The 17,164-nt window shown below is 50.8% G+C and overlaps 19 protein-coding genes and 1 pseudogene across 20 annotated transcripts; 12 read left to right on the top strand and 8 right to left on the bottom strand.

Annotated features, from left to right (window-relative positions):
• Positions 1-150: 150 nt before the first annotated feature.
• OGAPHI_006495 (uncharacterized protein) lies at positions 151-1,248 on the top strand (the record flags this gene model as incomplete). The annotated part of the gene is made up of 1 exon (XM_046207786.1): positions 151-1,248. One exon carries the CDS (start codon positions 151-153, stop codon positions 1,246-1,248), a length of 1,098 nt encoding a protein of 365 aa, XP_046058758.1.
• Positions 1,249-1,251: 3 nt separating this feature from the next.
• OGAPHI_006492 (uncharacterized protein) lies at positions 1,252-3,066 on the bottom strand (the record flags this gene model as incomplete). The annotated part of the gene is made up of 1 exon (XM_046207783.1): positions 1,252-3,066. The coding sequence occupies one exon, from the start codon at positions 3,064-3,066 to the stop codon at positions 1,252-1,254; it is 1,815 nt and encodes a 604-aa protein (XP_046058755.1).
• OGAPHI_006494 (uncharacterized protein) lies at positions 1,337-1,591 on the top strand (the record flags this gene model as incomplete). Its single annotated transcript, XM_046207785.1, has 1 exon — positions 1,337-1,591. The coding sequence occupies one exon, from the start codon at positions 1,337-1,339 to the stop codon at positions 1,589-1,591; it is 255 nt and encodes an 84-aa protein (XP_046058757.1).
• OGAPHI_006493 (uncharacterized protein) lies at positions 2,083-2,634 on the top strand (the record flags this gene model as incomplete). The annotated part of the gene is made up of 2 exons (XM_046207784.1): positions 2,083-2,133; positions 2,206-2,634. The coding sequence occupies 2 exons, from the start codon at positions 2,083-2,085 to the stop codon at positions 2,632-2,634; spliced, it is 480 nt and encodes a 159-aa protein (XP_046058756.1).
• A 318-nt stretch (positions 3,067-3,384) lies between the features above and the next one.
• On the top strand, positions 3,385-5,118 carry OGAPHI_006491 (uncharacterized protein; the record flags this gene model as incomplete). Its single annotated transcript, XM_046207782.1, has 1 exon — positions 3,385-5,118. One exon carries the CDS (start codon positions 3,385-3,387, stop codon positions 5,116-5,118), a length of 1,734 nt encoding a protein of 577 aa, XP_046058754.1.
• Positions 5,119-5,137: 19 nt separating this feature from the next.
• OGAPHI_006490 (uncharacterized protein) lies at positions 5,138-5,596 on the bottom strand (the record flags this gene model as incomplete). Its single annotated transcript, XM_046207781.1, has 1 exon — positions 5,138-5,596. One exon carries the CDS (start codon positions 5,594-5,596, stop codon positions 5,138-5,140), a length of 459 nt encoding a protein of 152 aa, XP_046058753.1.
• A 115-nt stretch (positions 5,597-5,711) lies between these two features.
• OGAPHI_006489 (uncharacterized protein) lies at positions 5,712-6,590 on the top strand (the record flags this gene model as incomplete). Its single annotated transcript, XM_046207780.1, has 1 exon — positions 5,712-6,590. The coding sequence occupies one exon, from the start codon at positions 5,712-5,714 to the stop codon at positions 6,588-6,590; it is 879 nt and encodes a 292-aa protein (XP_046058752.1).
• A 20-nt stretch (positions 6,591-6,610) lies between these two features.
• On the bottom strand, positions 6,611-7,309 carry OGAPHI_006487 (uncharacterized protein; the record flags this gene model as incomplete). The annotated part of the gene is made up of 1 exon (XM_046207777.1): positions 6,611-7,309. The coding sequence occupies one exon, from the start codon at positions 7,307-7,309 to the stop codon at positions 6,611-6,613; it is 699 nt and encodes a 232-aa protein (XP_046058750.1).
• Positions 6,623-7,009, top strand: OGAPHI_006488 (uncharacterized protein; the record flags this gene model as incomplete). Its single annotated transcript, XM_046207779.1, has 1 exon — positions 6,623-7,009. The coding sequence occupies one exon, from the start codon at positions 6,623-6,625 to the stop codon at positions 7,007-7,009; it is 387 nt and encodes a 128-aa protein (XP_046058751.1).
• A 42-nt stretch (positions 7,310-7,351) lies between the features above and the next one.
• On the bottom strand, positions 7,352-8,314 carry OGAPHI_006486 (uncharacterized protein; the record flags this gene model as incomplete). Its single annotated transcript, XM_046207776.1, has 1 exon — positions 7,352-8,314. One exon carries the CDS (start codon positions 8,312-8,314, stop codon positions 7,352-7,354), a length of 963 nt encoding a protein of 320 aa, XP_046058749.1.
• A 125-nt stretch (positions 8,315-8,439) lies between these two features.
• OGAPHI_006485 (uncharacterized protein) lies at positions 8,440-9,420 on the bottom strand (the record flags this gene model as incomplete). The annotated part of the gene is made up of 1 exon (XM_046207775.1): positions 8,440-9,420. One exon carries the CDS (start codon positions 9,418-9,420, stop codon positions 8,440-8,442), a length of 981 nt encoding a protein of 326 aa, XP_046058748.1.
• Positions 9,421-9,623: 203 nt separating this feature from the next.
• Positions 9,624-10,553, top strand: OGAPHI_006484 (uncharacterized protein; the record flags this gene model as incomplete). Its single annotated transcript, XM_046207774.1, has 1 exon — positions 9,624-10,553. The coding sequence occupies one exon, from the start codon at positions 9,624-9,626 to the stop codon at positions 10,551-10,553; it is 930 nt and encodes a 309-aa protein (XP_046058747.1).
• A 299-nt stretch (positions 10,554-10,852) lies between these two features.
• On the top strand, positions 10,853-11,524 carry OGAPHI_006483 (uncharacterized protein; the record flags this gene model as incomplete). Its single annotated transcript, XM_046207773.1, has 1 exon — positions 10,853-11,524. The coding sequence occupies one exon, from the start codon at positions 10,853-10,855 to the stop codon at positions 11,522-11,524; it is 672 nt and encodes a 223-aa protein (XP_046058746.1).
• Positions 11,525-11,914: 390 nt separating this feature from the next.
• On the bottom strand, positions 11,915-12,714 carry OGAPHI_006481 (uncharacterized protein; the record flags this gene model as incomplete). Its single annotated transcript, XM_046207771.1, has 2 exons — positions 11,915-12,634; positions 12,697-12,714. The coding sequence occupies 2 exons, from the start codon at positions 12,712-12,714 to the stop codon at positions 11,915-11,917; spliced, it is 738 nt and encodes a 245-aa protein (XP_046058744.1).
• On the top strand, positions 11,930-12,625 carry OGAPHI_006482 (uncharacterized protein; the record flags this gene model as incomplete). The annotated part of the gene is made up of 1 exon (XM_046207772.1): positions 11,930-12,625. One exon carries the CDS (start codon positions 11,930-11,932, stop codon positions 12,623-12,625), a length of 696 nt encoding a protein of 231 aa, XP_046058745.1.
• Positions 12,715-13,169: 455 nt separating the features above from the next.
• On the bottom strand, positions 13,170-14,231 carry OGAPHI_006480 (uncharacterized protein; the record flags this gene model as incomplete). Its single annotated transcript, XM_046207770.1, has 1 exon — positions 13,170-14,231. One exon carries the CDS (start codon positions 14,229-14,231, stop codon positions 13,170-13,172), a length of 1,062 nt encoding a protein of 353 aa, XP_046058743.1.
• Positions 14,232-14,388: 157 nt separating this feature from the next.
• OGAPHI_006479 (uncharacterized protein) lies at positions 14,389-15,768 on the top strand (the record flags this gene model as incomplete). The annotated part of the gene is made up of 1 exon (XM_046207769.1): positions 14,389-15,768. One exon carries the CDS (start codon positions 14,389-14,391, stop codon positions 15,766-15,768), a length of 1,380 nt encoding a protein of 459 aa, XP_046058742.1.
• Positions 15,769-15,814: 46 nt separating this feature from the next.
• OGAPHI_006477 lies at positions 15,815-17,059 on the bottom strand (annotated as a pseudogene). Its single transcript has 3 exons — positions 16,980-17,059; positions 16,528-16,736; positions 15,815-16,200 (listed from the first exon to the last, which is right to left on the bottom strand). Coding segments are annotated over exons 1-3 (675 nt in total).
• On the top strand, positions 16,116-16,358 carry OGAPHI_006478 (uncharacterized protein; the record flags this gene model as incomplete). Its single annotated transcript, XM_046207768.1, has 1 exon — positions 16,116-16,358. The coding sequence occupies one exon, from the start codon at positions 16,116-16,118 to the stop codon at positions 16,356-16,358; it is 243 nt and encodes an 80-aa protein (XP_046058741.1).
• OGAPHI_006476 (uncharacterized protein) lies at positions 16,461-17,153 on the top strand (the record flags this gene model as incomplete). Its single annotated transcript, XM_046207766.1, has 1 exon — positions 16,461-17,153. One exon carries the CDS (start codon positions 16,461-16,463, stop codon positions 17,151-17,153), a length of 693 nt encoding a protein of 230 aa, XP_046058740.1.
• Between the last annotated feature and the right edge of the window lie 11 nt (positions 17,154-17,164).

Genomic DNA, 17,164 nt, shown 5'->3' with positions numbered 1-17,164 from the left:
CACAATGGCTATAGTACCGCTCCACAACGTCAAAACCACCGCGACCGGTCCCCATTCTGTCCGATTCCGTCCCTTTCTGCTCCTCCTCCGCGCTTACGTAACAACCTGTCTTTCTTCTCGCCGGCCAAAAAATCTCCCATACATTTCGCAATGGGAAAACAATACATCTCCACGGCGATCGTCGGCGACGCACACAGGTCCGACATCCTCGACGTCTGTGTCAGCAAGAAGTACACTGTCACGTGTTCGGCAGACGGCTCGCTCAAGCTCTGGCTCAACTCGGACTCTGAGAAACCGTTGGAAAAACAGGTTTTGGTCGATAAACTCGGCCTGCACCACGTTTCCCTGTTTGAGACGGAGTCTGAGCTGCTGATCGGCACGGTCTCTTTTGCAGGGAAGTTTTACCTGTACAGATTGGGCCAAGATCTCGAGGCAGTGGACGAGTTGCCGGCAGAGTTGAAGAACGAAAAAAGCTCGTTTTGGGCCGTCAAGTTCATGAAGGACCCAGAAAACGAGTCGGACCTCTTGGCGCTTACCATGGCAACGGGAGAAACCCAGATCTACTCGGTGGATGGCGGAAATTTAATATATTCGGGCAAAACCGTCTCTTCAGATAAGTCGTTTGCAACCAGCGTCGATCTCGACCCCATGTTCAAGAGAATGGCCGTGGGACACCAGAACGGTAACGTGTACATCTATGATTTGGAGTATTTGAAGCCGCTGTACGAGTTCCAGTCGTACGGACTGAAAAAAGCCACTTCTGCCAGCTCGTTATCCACGGTGCGGTGCGTGAGATTCTCTCCTGGTGGCACGCTTTTGGCCGTGGCCCGCGACTCTGGTGCATACGGAACCATTTTCCTGTACGACGTCAAGTACGGAGAGGTCATCGGAACATTGACAAATGCCTCGCACTCCTCGAATGTCGGTATTGGAGGATTCGCTCATAATAGTTGGTGCATGTCTGTGTCTTTTAACGAAGACGGTACTTTGCTGGCGAGCGGCGGTCTCGACGACACCATCAGAATCTGGAGCACAAGCACGCGAACAAAGGAAGCCAGTCTGGTGGTGAGCAGGTCCGACGTGGACGACGAAGCTTTGCAGAACACAAACCAGCTGGATCATGCCACCTGCTGCGCATTGTCGTTTATACCGAAAAAGCTCATCCCTGGAGAAGGAGACAATGACGGGCTGGTGATTGTTGGGTTCGACCGTGCAATCAGATGGTTTAGAGAAGCAGGCGGAGTGTGAGACTCACCATTCGTCGTCATCTTCGTCCATCTCTTCATCAACCGTTTGATTCGAATGACTAAACAGCTGCGGATCGTCCTCTTCCACAATGATGGACTGCGGCGATCGGCTGGAAACACGTCGGTACGTACTGGAAACGGTCGACAAAGGCTCGTCATCAAACTTGACCTTCCGTTGCATTGCCTCGTCAGACACGATTTTGCTCTCGTTGTCCAGACCTTCAAACAGTCTCAGGATGTACTGCTTGTCGAGTTTCTTGAACGAACTGGTTTTCACCAGCTTGCCCCAATTCTGGAAAATGAACGACTCGCAGTTGGATCTCAGGATTGGATCGTCCAGATAGACTGCTATTTTCCATATTTCCAAGATGGTGTTCAACTTGAATCCGTCGGCATATATTTGACTCAGAAGCATCGATTTAAGTTCTGAAAGCTCATACATCTCTGAGAGCAGTAGTAGTCCACTCATTTCGTCAATTGTGCAATTGTCAATGCTGTTGGTGTAGAAATACTCAACCAGTCTGCTGACCCACCCAACAGGCTCTGGGATGAACATCTCGTTTAACTGCGACTCCGCCATTCCTGACTCATACAGTTTCTTGAAGTACGGCCAGCGGGTGATCAAAACCAGCTTGTGGACGTTGATCGGGTCGCTGCGTTCGTACATGTCGTTATCGTCTTCTGGTCTGGTGAACGAATTGATAGCCACGATCCTGAAGTCGGTGAAGCTGTTGTGGTTATATAGCCGGTGAAAACTGCTCAGTAATGTAACGTCTGTGCTCCCGGTGTCGGTTTTCGTGGAGGCCCCGAGATTGGCCAAGGGTATTTTCATCAAATGTGTCATTCTATAGTCGTAAGAGGTATCGTTAGTTTCTGGGGTCAGCGGGTATCCCAGCATGCAAAGACTGTCGTTATGAATGAAGAAGTGTCTCCAGCGGAATTTCGTTAGAAGATTTAGACTTCCGGTGATGAGCGGGATATATTTTGTCTTTTGGAGGTCAAACAGACCAATCGAGGGTTTAATGGTTTCTTGGTCCAACGACCATTGCGAGGTGAAAATGTCCAGTACTTTATGGTCCGAGATCTTGAGATACGTGTGGTTTCCCGTGAGCATTTTGGGCATGTTGCTGAGCTTGAGCTCGCCAACAGCGTTGTTATCGAGATCAAACATGGATATTTTCTTGACATGGTTCATCTGTTTAGACAAACCACCAAACGACCAGATCTTGTTCCCGGATTCGTACACGAAATGGTCGAATCTGCTCACGAACGTGCGTCGGTCCCATTTGTTGGTGGCAAACTCGTAGCAATACAGATCATTCACGGGTTCCTCCTTGATCACCACGTTGTAGCCTCCACTGATGTAAACCTTGGATCTGTCCCTTGATAAGCACGTCGAGTGTCTGGAGATGGAAATCGGTTCCAACCGCGAGCCATTGTCGGGCGATCTCGACTCCGGACTGGTCCACACGTCGTCAACCATATTATAGATCAACATGGGTAGTCCGTTCAAGACCGCATTTTGCCCGGCCAAATGCTGATGGTACTGGTCGTCGACCGCCAACCCGCCGTATACAAGAACAGACCCGCTCGACAAGCTGGTCATCGAGTGGCCTTCTCTAAAGATGCCGCATTTGCGACTGTCCAGCCATTTGTTCGCCTTCAAGTCCAATAGATACACATGGTCGTCAATGATATCGTCCTGGTCAAACCCGCCGAACAGCATCAACAAATCCAGCTCCTCGTCCACACAGATCGACGATTGGAGTCGATAGTACGGCGAGTCGCCCGCCAATGCCACAGGAACGTCAGGATCCATTAAAGGGGAAGAAATTTAGAGGGAGGAGAAAAGTTATTTCGATGAGGAATTACCACTGTAAATGACCACCACAGTCAATCAGATTACAACATAAATACTACATCCAGCCACCATTGGCCATTCCCAGCTTGACCAAACCAACTGCTCCCGTATTGTCTGCTATCTCAAGCAGGTATTATCCTTCAAAGAGCCAGAGCTCCTAACCAGCCATCAGAAAATTGGCCCATGAATAAATTAATTTTTTTTTTGTTTACAAATTACACTTAACACCAACACCCTCCTTACACTAGCTTAAGGGTAAACAAACACCAAACACCAATGGATAGCATCCTTCAAACAGATATATCCCAACTCCAGGGGACCCCGTCTCCTCAAACAGACTTGTTTTTGGATGCGTCCAACAAGCCTATCAAGTTTTACTTATACCCCCCTCTTGACCAGAACCAACAGTTGATACATCTAATTGAATCCCATAGTGGGCTTGTGGTTGGAGGAGTCACCAAGGACACAGTGATTTTGTCTTCTCCAGACTTCCTGATGAGCGAGGACTTGAAACGGTTCCATGTGTATTCTTACAAGTTTGTCCAGGACTCTATCAGCAAGGGCATCCAGCCTCTGATTTCGTATATCCTTCATTCCCCTTCCACGGTGATAGCTTCAAATGATCTCAACAGTTTGAACGGACCGGCCACAATGCGGTACTTCACTCCAGATGAGGACGCTTATTTGTTCGAGGAGATCCGGAAAAGACCTTGGATGGGCTACAAGGGCCACCAGATTTACAAGGATATCAGTGAAGAAGACTATTTCAAACAGAGACAGCGGAGTGCAGCCTCTCTTAGAGAGAGAATCCGGACATTGAAGTACGATATCGAGTACGTTTATAAAGCAGGACCAAACAGAACTTTGCTCAAGGACTCCAACGGAAATTACATCAAGGATTACAATATCAAGAAGAAGACCACCAGTTTCACCGCCTGGGAAGACTTTGAGATGTGCAAGACGATCTACACCAAGCTGAGACCGAGCGTGGACGAGAAAGGGTTTGAGATCATCAATTTTCCCACCGGATTCTTCGACAATTACGCAAATACCCATCCTAACCACACCTCGGAGTCTTGGAGACAGAGATACAAGAACTTTTTGAGCTTGTTTGGCGTGACAAACTACTTGAAATACTGTATCATGCAAGTGAGACAGGAGAAAGAGGCTCTTGCTGCGAATGTCGCCAACAAAGACTGGCTGAGTGCTAGAAAACACCTGAAAAAAGCAGCTGGTCCAAAACTGTACTTCCCCAACATCCCAGAAGGAAACGACTTTGTGGACGAGAACCTGGACATTTTCGAGACTCCCGAGTTTGGCGAGCCGGAGATCGTTCCTGCTCCTCGGCCAGAGAACCAGTTCCTGCGTCCTACTCCGCAAGAACAGATCGAGCAGTCCATTGCAATGGCTGCGCAAAACCAGGCCGACAACGACCTGGCCGCTGCGTTCAAGAGTTTCAGAGACAGTCAGCCGTCTGGTCCTCCTGCCAAGCGTGCCAAGATCGAGCAGAGCAACTCTGCGAACATCGATCCTGCGATCGAGGGCATGCAGTCGCCTTTGGAGTTCATTGACGAGCCAACTGTGCGGTTCTCTGACCCGCGGTTTTTGCAGGCGTTTAAGAAAGAAGGACCGGCCATTGACCTGGCCAACGTTGCTGCTCAGAAAGAGTCTTTCTTCAGCAAGTTGGACGACGTCCTCGACTCGAATCTGACTGTTCCTACCAAGACGCTGTTCTACAGACTGACCAATCTCGGAATCAAGGAGTACTACCTTGTTTTCCTGTTCCACAGATGCAATTCGAACCGGAGTCTGGTGCTGGATTGTATCAAGAACTATGTTGAAACCAATGGCGACGTGCTGCTCGCCCAGAAGCCAGGAATCTGGTCCGACAAGGCGCTGGAGTGGCTCGAGAAGGGAGACGAGCACTCTCTTGAGCTGCTGGAAGCCTACCACAAGGTGGAAGATCTCAAGTCGCAAAAGAGCTACCTGCTGAAAAATAAGCGAGAATGATTTTAGTGTGTATAATTAGTCAATGTTTTTGTTCTTCGTCCAGATCGATCACCACGTCCCATTCCTCCCCCTTGGCCTTCTTCTCTTCCTCGAGGGCCTTGTACTTTGCGCGGGACTTGCGCGATGCCCGTTCCTTGACCATTTTTCTGCGAAGATTGACTATGGCAGCTCTGCTGTGTTCTCCGTTTTCCATCTCGTCGATCTTCGCGGCCATGATCTCCCGCGCAATCTTCCTGTTCTGCTCGCGCGACCGTGTAGCCTGCGACGTCACCACAAGCCCGGTCGGGATATGCGTGAGCTGAACCTTGGAATTTGTCTTATTGATTTTCTGGCCGCCCTTTCCGGACCCGCCCTTGATGAACTTCTCCTGAATATCCGTCTCAACCACCTTGGGCCGTGGCGGCATCTTGTTGGCTCGCGGGATCTTCACAGATAGCTGTCTGGTGGCCTGCCACAGACTCCCAATCGACTTTAGCATGGAGAAATATTTCCACCAGCCACATGTAGAAACACTCTTTGAGAAGTGCTGTGCCACACCGAGTATTTGAAAAAATGTCTTGAAAAAAAAACCTCCATCGGCTGTCTTGTTCACAATGTCCCGCCATTTCCACACGTCGGCGCTTGCCGCCGCAAGAAGACGGATCCCTCGCGACATCAAGCTGAAACCTCCGATTCTGCCCACCATCAACAACATCAGCGTCAAGGAAAACCATCCGCTATGGCAGTTTTTTCACGACAAAAAGTTCATCAGAGAACCGGCCGAGGTGACGGCCACGGGAAGACCGTGGTCCGTCCAGGAGCTTAGACGGAAGTCCTGGGAAGACCTGCACAATCTCTGGTACGTGTGCTTGAAGGAAAGAAACAAACTCGAGAGAGAAATCTACATCTTCCGTCAACAGTCAGACAACCCAGCATCCCAAGAGTTTTTGAACCTGAATGACAGCATGCACACCACGATGTGGAGAATCAAGCAGGTTATCACCGAGAGAGAAAGAGCGCTGGAAAACGCCAAAGAAGAGTTCAAAAAGTCCGGAGACCAGTATCTGCAAGAATTCAGAGAACGGTATCTCCAGGAGGAGAGCGTCGAGACAGACGAGTGGTACGACCGTCTGGAGAGATTGCAACAGGCCATTTTTGGGATTCCCGACATTCTCGAGTCCGACTTCGAGGTGGACTACCGGTTTGTCCAGGGAGTTAAATACATGGGACAGCTCAAGTTCGACAAGTTTGCCGAACAGGTTGGTCGCCAGGACTTGGCTCCAATCAGAGACGTTGCAGAACTGTTTACTCTGTTCGAAGAGAGCGCGAGCGCAGAGGGCGTGGCCGAGGCGTGTGCCAAGATCGAGGAGTACCGCGAAAACGAGCTTGTGATTCCTGCCTCCAAAGAGATCCAGGTGGTGCAAGGGTTTGTCCAGGAGAAGATGGAGCAGGACAACGAGCCGTTGGAGCAGGTTTCTGAGGAGGAGAAGTAGCTGTATATATAGATTAAAGCCTACGTGTCTATATGTTGGAGCTGGACAAGCACCTGCGACAGTTTCGAGGCGAGCGACTCCCATTTCTGCCGGCTCTGGTCGATCTGGGTTCTGGAGCTGTTGCATTCGGCGATCTTGGCGTCGATCTGGGCAGTGAGCTGCTGGCAGCTGAGTTGGAACGATGCGCTGTTGAGACTGAACTCGTAAACGCCGTCCTTGATCTCGCGGCCGGTCTTCATCACGGAGGCAGCGTCCATTTCTGCTCCAAACAGCGACTCGAGCTCGTCTGCCGTGAGCGTGATGGTTCGCGAGCGTTGCAGGTACTGCTGGACGACGGAGTTGATTTTGCGGCGGTTTTTGAGCAGCTCTTTGGCGTTATCGATCTTCAAAGTGAGCTGTTTGCTCTCTTCGACCTCTGAGTCTATGTACGAGAGCAGTTTGGCGTTGATGCTTGTTTCGAGCGAGTCCATGTCCTGTGACATGTTTTTGTACTTCAGACTGTCCACCAACAGGTTCAGGTTTGTCTTGAATCGCACGAGATCCAGCTCAGCTTGCAATTTAGACAATTCTTCTTCCGACACAGTGTCGAGTTTATTTTCTCTTGCTAGCGCCAGAACCCCCACCAGTTTACTCTTCAGCTTCAAATAGGCGTCTATCTCCAGGTCCAGCACACGCCGGCGATTTTTCATGGCGATTTGCTGCTCGTACAGAGTCGACATGTTTTTAGTGGTAAAATATTTTATTGAAAAATTGTAATTTGACTAGAGCTTGCTACGCACGGTCTCAACAAGGCGGATCACCGCGTTGGCCAGTCCGTACGAGTTCTGGTACCCCGAGTGGGCTGACCCGTAGTTGTGGATCGTCCAGCCGTCTCTGGAAACGTTGACTCCGCCCTCTCTGCCTGGTCGAATACCAACAAACTGGCGCACCTCGACCAATTCAGGTCTGTTTTTCATGTAGCTCGTGCTCACAAGCTCGGGAGCGTACCTGAGAGCCCTAGCCTTGATTCTCTCGGTCAAGGCCGGATCGAAGTTGGTGGAATCGTCGCCGTACAAATACGTTCCTGTTAACAACGTTCCGTAGCCAGCACGCGGAATCACATACAGCGACTCGGTCGGGTGCTGTGAATCCATTGCCTCGACAATGATTAGTTTCTCCGCCACGTTCTCCACAAGAAGAGTCTGGCCTTTAATCGGGAGTCTGTTTTTCCTGTCTGCCACGTTCAGGTCGAACGCGCCGATTCCCGTGCAATTGACCACGAGATCGGCGTCGCAAAACTCGCCGTCGCGCAGAAACAGCGTCCGTGCCTCATCCAGCGACGACACACTGCGCCGGATGTACTCGACGCCGTTGTCCGCGCACTGGAACAGCAAGTAGTGCAGATACTGCACTGGGTTGATCACAAACGAGGTGTATCTGAAGGCAAACACGATATCGTCCTGCACAGCTCCGGCCGGATACTCCTCTGGCGGAATCACCTGGTAGTTTTTCACCACGTCCTTAAACCACGGACCGTCGTAATTCTGCTCTGTCATGGAAATACGCGGGACGTACACCTCGGCGATGCGTTCCGCGACGCCCGCAGACGCACTGGTCTCTGCCACTTTCAACAGCTCGTAGTACGAGGCCAGATCTTGCAATTGCGAGGCCCATTCGTCGCTTGCAAGCGAGTCCAGATGGTAGAAAAACGCCCCGGCGTACGGACTCGTGTAGAAATCGGCCATGTCGCCCGGCAACTCCTTGGCCACGATCGAAACCTGGTACCCGCGCCGTGAGAGCTGCAACGCGGTGGTCAGGCCGATCACGCCGGCCCCAACAACAACAATTCGCTTATCCATGCCGTTTTTTTTCAGGCTGCTTCATTTTCGAGCGCATTTTTTATCACGCCAATCACGGCTGTGCTCTGAATCTTATCGCTGCCACCTTTGCTGATTCCGTACTCAATATCGCCGAGACCGTGCAAAATGGCCGTTCTGGTGCGCGGCCGGAGCTCGAACCCGTCCAGGATGCGCACAAACCCGGCCATCAGATCCACGAGCGCCAGTCCCTCGGTCTTTCTGACCTTGGTCATTGTAGCGTACGCGTCGGTCCAGTCGTTCTTCATGATCGCGTCCAGCACGGTGTTGACCGACTGCGGACGCGGGGCCCCCACACACTCGTACACCATGTCCTGGGAGATCTCCTCGCCGTCGTCCACGGCCGTGGAGCACGCCTGCAAAACGTTCAGGGCCCGTCTCATATCGCCTTCGCTCAGCTCCAGAAGCGCCTCGCGCGCGTCCGGCGCAATCCGCAGCCTCTCCGCCTTGATCACCGCGTCCACACGCTCCTGCAGCGCCGAGTCCGGCAACGGAGAGAACCGAAACCGCGTGCATCTCGACAACAGTGCCGGGTTCAGTTTGTGCGAGTAGTTGGCCAGAATGCAAAACCGCGTGTTCTTGGTGTACTTCTCGATCACCCGCCGAAGTGCGTTCTGCGCAGCGTTCGACATGGCATCAGCCTCGTCCAAGATGATCAGCTTGAACCCAGAGTTGAAAATCTGCCGGGTGCTGGCAAAGTTCTTGATCTGGTCCCGCACAACGTCAATTCCACGGTCGTCCGACGCGTTCAGTTCCAGAACCATGTTACGGTAGTTCTTCCCGTAAAGCTCGCGCGCCAATGCAATTATGGTGGACGTTTTGCCCGTGCCCGGAGGCCCATAGAAAAGCAGGTGCGGGATCCGCCCGTCTTTGGCAAACTTGCGCACCGTCTGAACTACGTGCTGCTGTCCGTTCACCTCGTCCAGAGTCGACGGTCTGTACTTCTCAACCCACGGGAGATTCTCTGTGCTCATGCTGTGTGATGTGGTGCACGCGTTTTCAGAAAAATATGAAAAATGGCCCGGTGGCAGGGTGTTTTTGATGATCCGGTGCGAGGTGGACCAGTTTCAAACAGAACAACCAATTTCACAGTGTCTGTGATCTGTTGCTGGATTATCTGTTTTGCCATGCAAACGTATATATCTTGCCATAAACCAGAGTAGAACACCAAACAACCATGAAAGAAAGCGACGCTTTCATGCAGCAACTGGTGGACGACCTCAGCTTCGACTCGTACGCGGTTGCAGAAGAAAGTCTGTATCCGACTCCGCCGCTCGACTCGAACCTCAGCCAGCTGTTCGACGATACCCATTTTGACTACCACGTTCCTCGGTACTGTCTCGACGAGCACCATCATCCAGACGCACCCGCAATCGACACCCTTGGGTCCCTAATTGACGGTCACGTGACAGAACACCCGTCGGCGGACGAGGCACCGGAGTCCAACTACAACTGGAAGCAGGAGCCCCGCGGCGCGGAGACCCCCGTTGCGAAGCACGAGTCAGACCTGTACGAGGGCCAATTGCGCACTCCGTGTCGCGGGCTGGACTACTACCGGGTGCGCAACAATGTCACGATCCGGGCCTTTGAAGGTGTTGCGCAGCACGGGTCCCAGTACGTCTACCACGAGAACCGCAAGTACGGGACAAGTTTGTACGAGCCTGCGGTGAACAGGAAGCTGCGGACGGAGGAGGCAGCGGGCGAGACAGCACAGACGTCGCGCAAGAAGAGCGTCAACATGGGCAACTTTGCGCTGTGCCCGTTTTGCCCCATGAACGAAGAAAACACAAAGAACGAGTTCCAGAAGCTTTTTTTCAAGCGCAACGACAGCAACTACTTGCATCACATGATTCAGTTCCATGGGGTGTTTTCGAACGGCAAGCTGGTGAAGGACCCGGTGAAGAGGGGATGGTTCTTCCCGAAAGACAGTCTGGAGCCCGTGGAGGTTGTTGAGTGTCCGTACTGTTTGGAGTGTGTTTCGTTGAAGAAGTTCAAAGCAGCCAATCCAGACGAACACCGCCTGCTCAAGTACCTGCGCCACGTGAAGGAATACCATAAGACGGGCAAGAACCTGCAACAGGTGTCGTTTTCGTCCGAACGGCAGTAACTAATTTGTGTACAGTAATACCAGATCGACAATAAGGCTTTTTTTCGAAAAATAGCATGCAAGGGGCCGGGGAAATAAAATATGCAAGCGAAGGCACGGAAGAAAATAAAAAAGAGTCAGGGAATACAGCTTAGAGACCGAATTCCTTGGCCAACTCCGTTGACGTCGCGGAGTACACATCATGAACGGCACGAGTGTACCTGGGATTAGTCTTTAAGGGGAGCAGCGACATGCTAAAAATAAAGCCTGTTCTCGTTATAAATAGGGGTCTAGGGAGCCATTAGTCGAGTCAGTTAAGAATGAAGTTTATTTCTCTGCTTGCTACTGCAACAGCTGTGTCTGGCCAATTTATCTTGGCAATCAAGTCGTCGGACTCTTTGATTGCCGGGGCCACGTTTGGAATCTACTCCAACGGTCAGCCTCCACCGTACGACCTGACTCTGCGGATTGGCGACTCTCGCGAGATGTACTTTGATTACGACAGCTCTGACCAGTCTCTTGAGTATCTTTCGTCGGACAAGGACCCACAGGAAGTGACTATTGCCAACGACTCCAGCGTACAGGTCAGTTTCGACAAGGGCTCCGACAAGTTTGCGTTCAACACGCTGGGCCAATTGACCATCAACGGCAACAGAGACGGTCTGTATGCCTGTCAGGGTGACGTTTCCCAGCCAGGCAACCTGCGGTATCTGAAATACTACCCAAGATTGAACGCTCCAGATACCTGTTCCGCGTTCTATCTGCAAAAGGCAGCAGAGACGTCTTCGTCGGCAGTTGTTTCCAAAACAGTGTTCCATAGCTCCACTCAAGCCATTACCACATGTCCAACATGTAGTGCTACTTCGTCCGCATCGGGAGGTAGCAACGGCACTGCCAGTAGTGTTAGCTCCTATGCAGATGCTGCCACGCATGTTTCCGCTGCCAACATTGGCATTCTTGGAGGGCTGGTGCTACTCATTGGCGCAATCTAGCAATCTCAACGAGCTTGTTCCGAAAGTTCCCAGATCCGGCCTGTGCTATTGTGCGCCCCTGCAGTGAAGAAGAATATTTTGGCTTTGAATAGTGCTTTTTTTGGAAACAAGTATTTATAGCGTGGTAAACATAAACATGTCCATGCCATTTAGCTGCAAGGAACTGACGGATTTTGCTCGTAATTGGATGAGGACCCGTAATTATGCCCCCATTTGTGAAAATTGCAACCCCAATAGGAAACCCTTATTGTCGTTAGTAAATTTTTTCACGTCATTGATGATCTCATTTCTAAAAATAAAGCTTCCTCGAAGCCGCTCTGTTTACCCCTCGAGAGCATAAATACCGACCGAACCACCTGGTTAACACTCATCAACCAACAGTTCATCAGTTCAATTTACTAAACCATGAAATTCTCCTCTTCTCTCGCTCTCGCTGCCACTGCTGCCATTGCCATGGCCGACCAGGTTTCTCTGTGGACCAAGTCTTCCAACGCAGATGTTGACGGAAAAGCCCTCTCTGCTCTCCACGAGGGTGCCGGATTCAGCTACGTCTTCCTCGCAGACAGCGACTCCACCCTCAACTTCAGCTACGATGCTACCAACAAAACATTGAGCAGCGATCAGTTTGGCCAATACCCTGCTACCTTCGGTGTGGTCTCCTCGTACGTTAGTGTTGGTGTGATCAGCGACCCGGTCACCTTTACGTTTACCAACGACGGTACTCTGCAGGCCAACGGCTCCTCCAACGGCTTCTACGCTTGTAAGAACACCAACGACCCTTACAACTGGTCCCAGAGCTCTTGGGAGCTGATGTTCTACTCCGACGGCGCCGCAGCTTCCGGCTGTGAGTCCGTGACTATCACCAAGGGCAAAGGCTCTTCCGGCGGCTCGTCCAGTTCTGCAGTGACTGTTTCCAGCGCAACCACCACTTTCTCCACCCAATCCCTCACCACCTGCCCAGTTTGCACCAGCACCTCTTCTGCCAACAACGGTACCACTTCCAGCTCCGTCACCACCTTCGAGGACGGCGCATGGCACGCTGCCTCGGCCAACTTCGGTCTTCTTGGCGGTCTTGTCGTCTTGGCAGGACTTGCTCTCTAAGTCATTTCGCTATAAGAGACATTACTCAGACGGGGAAAGCCCCGACTCTGATGAATTTGCATTTGTATTACCACTCTAATTGATATCATTAACATTTAATAACACCTTCTTGAACGACCCGCACCAGCTGCTGTTCGAAGTAGCCATCATATGCTGTAGAATGCTCTGTTCCAGCTGTTTGCGCTCCCCGCGATCGAAAAGTGCCACCATCTCTCCGATAAACGCCAAGTTCGTGTCGTCTGCAGCCGCCTTGTCGATTTTCCCCCGGTGGAACGCCAGCTCGCGCTCAGATAGCCGGGAATCTGCTGTCAAGATCGTTTCAAGTCGCGTCCGCACAGTCGCCAGATCGTCGGCGCTTACAGTGCCAGAAAATCCACGCCGCCCAAGAACAGCGTCCGGACAATCGTTCCACCCGGAGACCCGCACAGATCCGTCCTGATACGACGTCATGTCCCAACTCTAATTGCCAACTATGTGCTAACAAAATTATTTCATTTCAGCCCGCTTTTCATTACACCTACACCTCGCACCAAAGAAAACTGGTCTATATATCTCTCTGTGTCTGCAACGCTTTTGTAAGAACGTCCTCGATAGATGGTCTTTCGTGCGGGTCCAGCACCAAACAGTACTTGATCAGGTCCTTCAAGGCTTCAGAGTAGTCTGGAGATGATGGGAAGCTGTAATTTCCCGAACTGATGGCCAGAGTGATGTTGGCTCCGTTCACCAGCTCTTCTCTTTCAAATGGAGAATAGCCGTATAGCAGGGCGTACAACGTACAGCCCAACGACCAGATATCGATTTTCTCGTCGATCTCGTCGCCCACCTTGATGTCCAGCAACTCGGGAGCTCTGTAAGGCAGCGTGCAATGTTCGTTGCTCAACTCTTGTACCGTAATTGCCTGTGCACGGGATTTGATACTGACACGGGCCTTTTCGCAGGATCCTAAATCACACAGAACAGGAGTTCCATCTTTGGCCAGCATGATGTTGGCTGGCTTGATGTCTCTGTGAGCAAAACTGGTGGTTTCCTGTAATTCTGTGTCGTCTCTGGACGATTCGTCCATATTACTGAGGAACGGATTGTTTTCGTCATCATCCACCGTTGAATTTGGCTCCATCACAGAAACCATGCTATAATTCTTGGAAACCTGATGTCGATGCATCGATTGCACTCCGCGACAAACGCCAATGAACAGTCTTAGCGCCTCGGACTCGTCCATGCGGGAATTATTCACACTGTTCTGGTTAATGATGTCCTGTAAAGATCCCGTATCGAAATAAGGAAGAAGAATGTATAGAGTTTTGGATCCATCAGGTTCCTGAACCACAGACGAATCGATCGACTTGATGATGAACGGCGAGCGAAACTCTTTGTAGTTATCCACCTCTTTCATGGCGGCTTTAAAGTTGGAGTTTCCAAAGGGACACCTGATTTTCTTCAAAGCGTACAAATTTCGGTTGTTATTGGATTGCACCAGATAAACGTATGAAAAGCCTCCCTCGCCCAGCAAGTTGAGGATCTTGAACGCGGTTTGGTTGATTTTCAGCACCGGCGTGCTATTAAACACACACGGGAAACACAATGCCACGCAATCTAGAAGAGCCATGTTTAATTAATCCAGACAAAATAGATTGCCTTAGTGCTGGATGGGAATTTTTCTCGCGACACCCGTGCACCGGCCACATCCAGCCAAAAAATTGAAGGAGTAAAATTTGCTGGAGGAAATTTAGAAAACTTGTTTGTTTTAGACGGTCAACAAGGAAATGTCAATTGCAACGAAAAGCGACGGAGAGGCCACAGGAAACTTCTCGTTGGTGGCGGCACATTCGCATATCACGGGACTCGGACTGGATGACCAGCTTCAGCCGCGCGAGAACAGCCAGGGCATGGTTGGCCAGTTGAAGGCAAGAAAGGCTGCTGGTGTGATTTTGAAGATGATTCAGCAGGGAAAGATTGCCGGTCGTGCAATGTTGATTGCTGGACCGCCTTCAACAGGAAAAACGGCTATTGCTATGGGAATTTCGCAAAGTTTGGGCAGTAACGTTCCGTTCACCGCGATTGCAGGATCGGAGGTGTTTTCCAGAGAGATTTCCAAGACAGAGGCTTTGAATCAGGCGTTCAGAAAAAGTATAGGAATTCAGATCAAGGAGGAGACCGAAGTGATCGAGGGAGAGGTTGTGGAGATCCAGATCGATAGATCTCTGACTGGAGGTCACAAGCAAGGAAAATTGACTATTAGAACCACCGACATGGAAACCATCTACGAATTGGGAAACAAGATGATCGATGAACTGACAAAGGAAAAAGTGATTGCGGGAGATGTGATTTCCATCGACAAATCTAACGGTAAGATTGCCAAGCTGGGACGTTCGTACACCCGTGCTAGAGACTACGATGCCATGGGACCAGACACCAAGTTTGTTTCTTGTCCTGAAGGAGAATTGCAAACCAGAAAAGAGGTTGTTCACACGGTGTCGTTGCATGAGATTGACGTGATAAACTCGAGACAACAGGGCTTTTTGGCTCTTTTCAGTGGAGACACTGGAGAGATCCGGTCTGAGGTCCGTGACCAGATCAACCTGAAGGTTGCCGAATGGAAAGAGGAAGGAAAGGCCGACATTGTTCCTGGAGTTCTGTTCATCGACGAGGTGCACATGCTGGACATCGAATGTTTTTCGTACATCAACAGAGCGTTGGAGGACGATTTTTCGCCGATTGTGATTATGGCCACCAATAGAGGTATTTCGAAAACCAGAGGAACCAATTACAAGTCTCCGCACGGACTACCATTGGATCTGCTTGACCGGTCGATCATTATCCGGACCGAGAGCTACCAAGAGGACGAGATCAAGAGTATTTTGTCTATCAGAGCGCAAGAAGAGGAGGTGGAGCTGAGTGCGGACGCGTTGAGTTTGCTCACCAAGATCGGCACGGAAACCTCGTTGAGATACGCCGCAAACCTGATCTCTGTGAGTTACCAGATCGCGAAAAAGAGACGTGCCGACACCGTTGGATTGGACGATGTCAAAAAGAGCTACATGTTATTCATTGACAGTGCACGTAGTGTGCAGTTTGTTGAGGAAAACAGCCACCAATATGTTGACGACGAGGGCAATGTGGACGTGATGGACGTTGGAGCATGAGGCTCATTAGAGTATCGTATCAGTCAATATATTTGTACATTTGTAACTAGCCGCTTCCCTTGGTGTTGAGAATCAGACCTATAATCATTCCGTATAGTCCCAAAACCTCGGCGAAAATCAGAATCAGCACTATTCCGACAAACAAACGAGGCTGATGCATGAATTGTCTAACACCTTCGTCTCCGACGATTCCAATTGCGTAGCCCGAGGCCAGACAAGCAAATCCCACCGACAATCCGCAACTGAGATGCATGAACCCGTTAAATAAAGTGTAATCTGTGCTTGGACTAAGACCTCCGGCGATCAGAACGGCCACCACGAGACCGTAAACCGATAAAATACCGCTCATGACGACCGGAATCAGCGATCTCATGATCAATTCCGGCTTGAACGTACCGATACCTGAAATACCAATTCCTGACTTTGCGGTTCCTATAGCTGCTCCCGCACAGCTCAACACCATGGCTGCACAGCAGCCTGCGAACCCGAAAAATGGCGCAAAGGCCGGCGAGTACTCGGACTCGGCTTGTGTCGACCTGGCGTTAGTATCCAACAGTGGTTTTACTTACATCTTGATGCTTTGGTTTTAATGAATTAAAATGTGCTGTAAAAAATACCTGGCACAAATGTTACCCGGACCGTTACATTTAAAGAATTGTTTCTATATAAACAAAGGGGATCTCCAGCTACAAATGACGAGCGCGCCTTCCAAGATCCATTTGCAGCTGCGCGAGCTGCGATATCTGTACGACACATTACAGGAATCTGCCGCGGCCAAAGTTGAGACCCATCTGAAACAAGTTGGCTCGAAAAAACAGGACCCTGCTCTGTCGGAGTCGGTCAGTTTGGTGGTTCGACAGTTTGTGGACCAGGTTTTCGACTCGATCCAGTTCTCGTTGGACCTGGACGATGTTTCTCCAGCCCAATTGGACAAGTACAAGGTGTCCGAGTTGCTGACAAACCCAGATCTTCTAAACGAGAAGATCGAGCCGTACGACTTCGCCTTGAACGACAGGTTGCGCGACCTGTACACGCGTGTGGAGGAGAAGATCGGGCTGGTGGCCCAGCTGCGACGCACACAGCCGATCCAGGTCTACGAAGAATACCAAACAGAAATCGACAATAACACTACATTGATAGACACGATAATCTCCGAGTCTATGGCCAATCGCGCTCGGGCGCAAAAGACAAGCGAAACAGTGCCATCTTACGAGCCAGACGAGTCCGTGGACACGTTGAAACGCGATTTCCAGGCCATCTTGGCTGACCTGGCCGACCTCAAACACGACATCCCAGAAATGAGACGCGGCGTGGACAACCTCGACAGCGTGATCACGTTTGTGGGCCGCTCGCAACCGTCCGACCGCGCTCCGCAAAACGCATAGTGCAAAAAATC

This window comes from Ogataea philodendri, assembly GCF_020536065.1.
Source record: "Ogataea philodendri strain CBS6075 chromosome Unknown scaffold14, whole genome shotgun sequence".
Classification (NCBI taxonomy): domain Eukaryota; kingdom Fungi; phylum Ascomycota; class Pichiomycetes; order Pichiales; family Pichiaceae; genus Ogataea; species Ogataea philodendri.
This window is presented reverse-complemented; position numbering and strand designations above follow the sequence as displayed.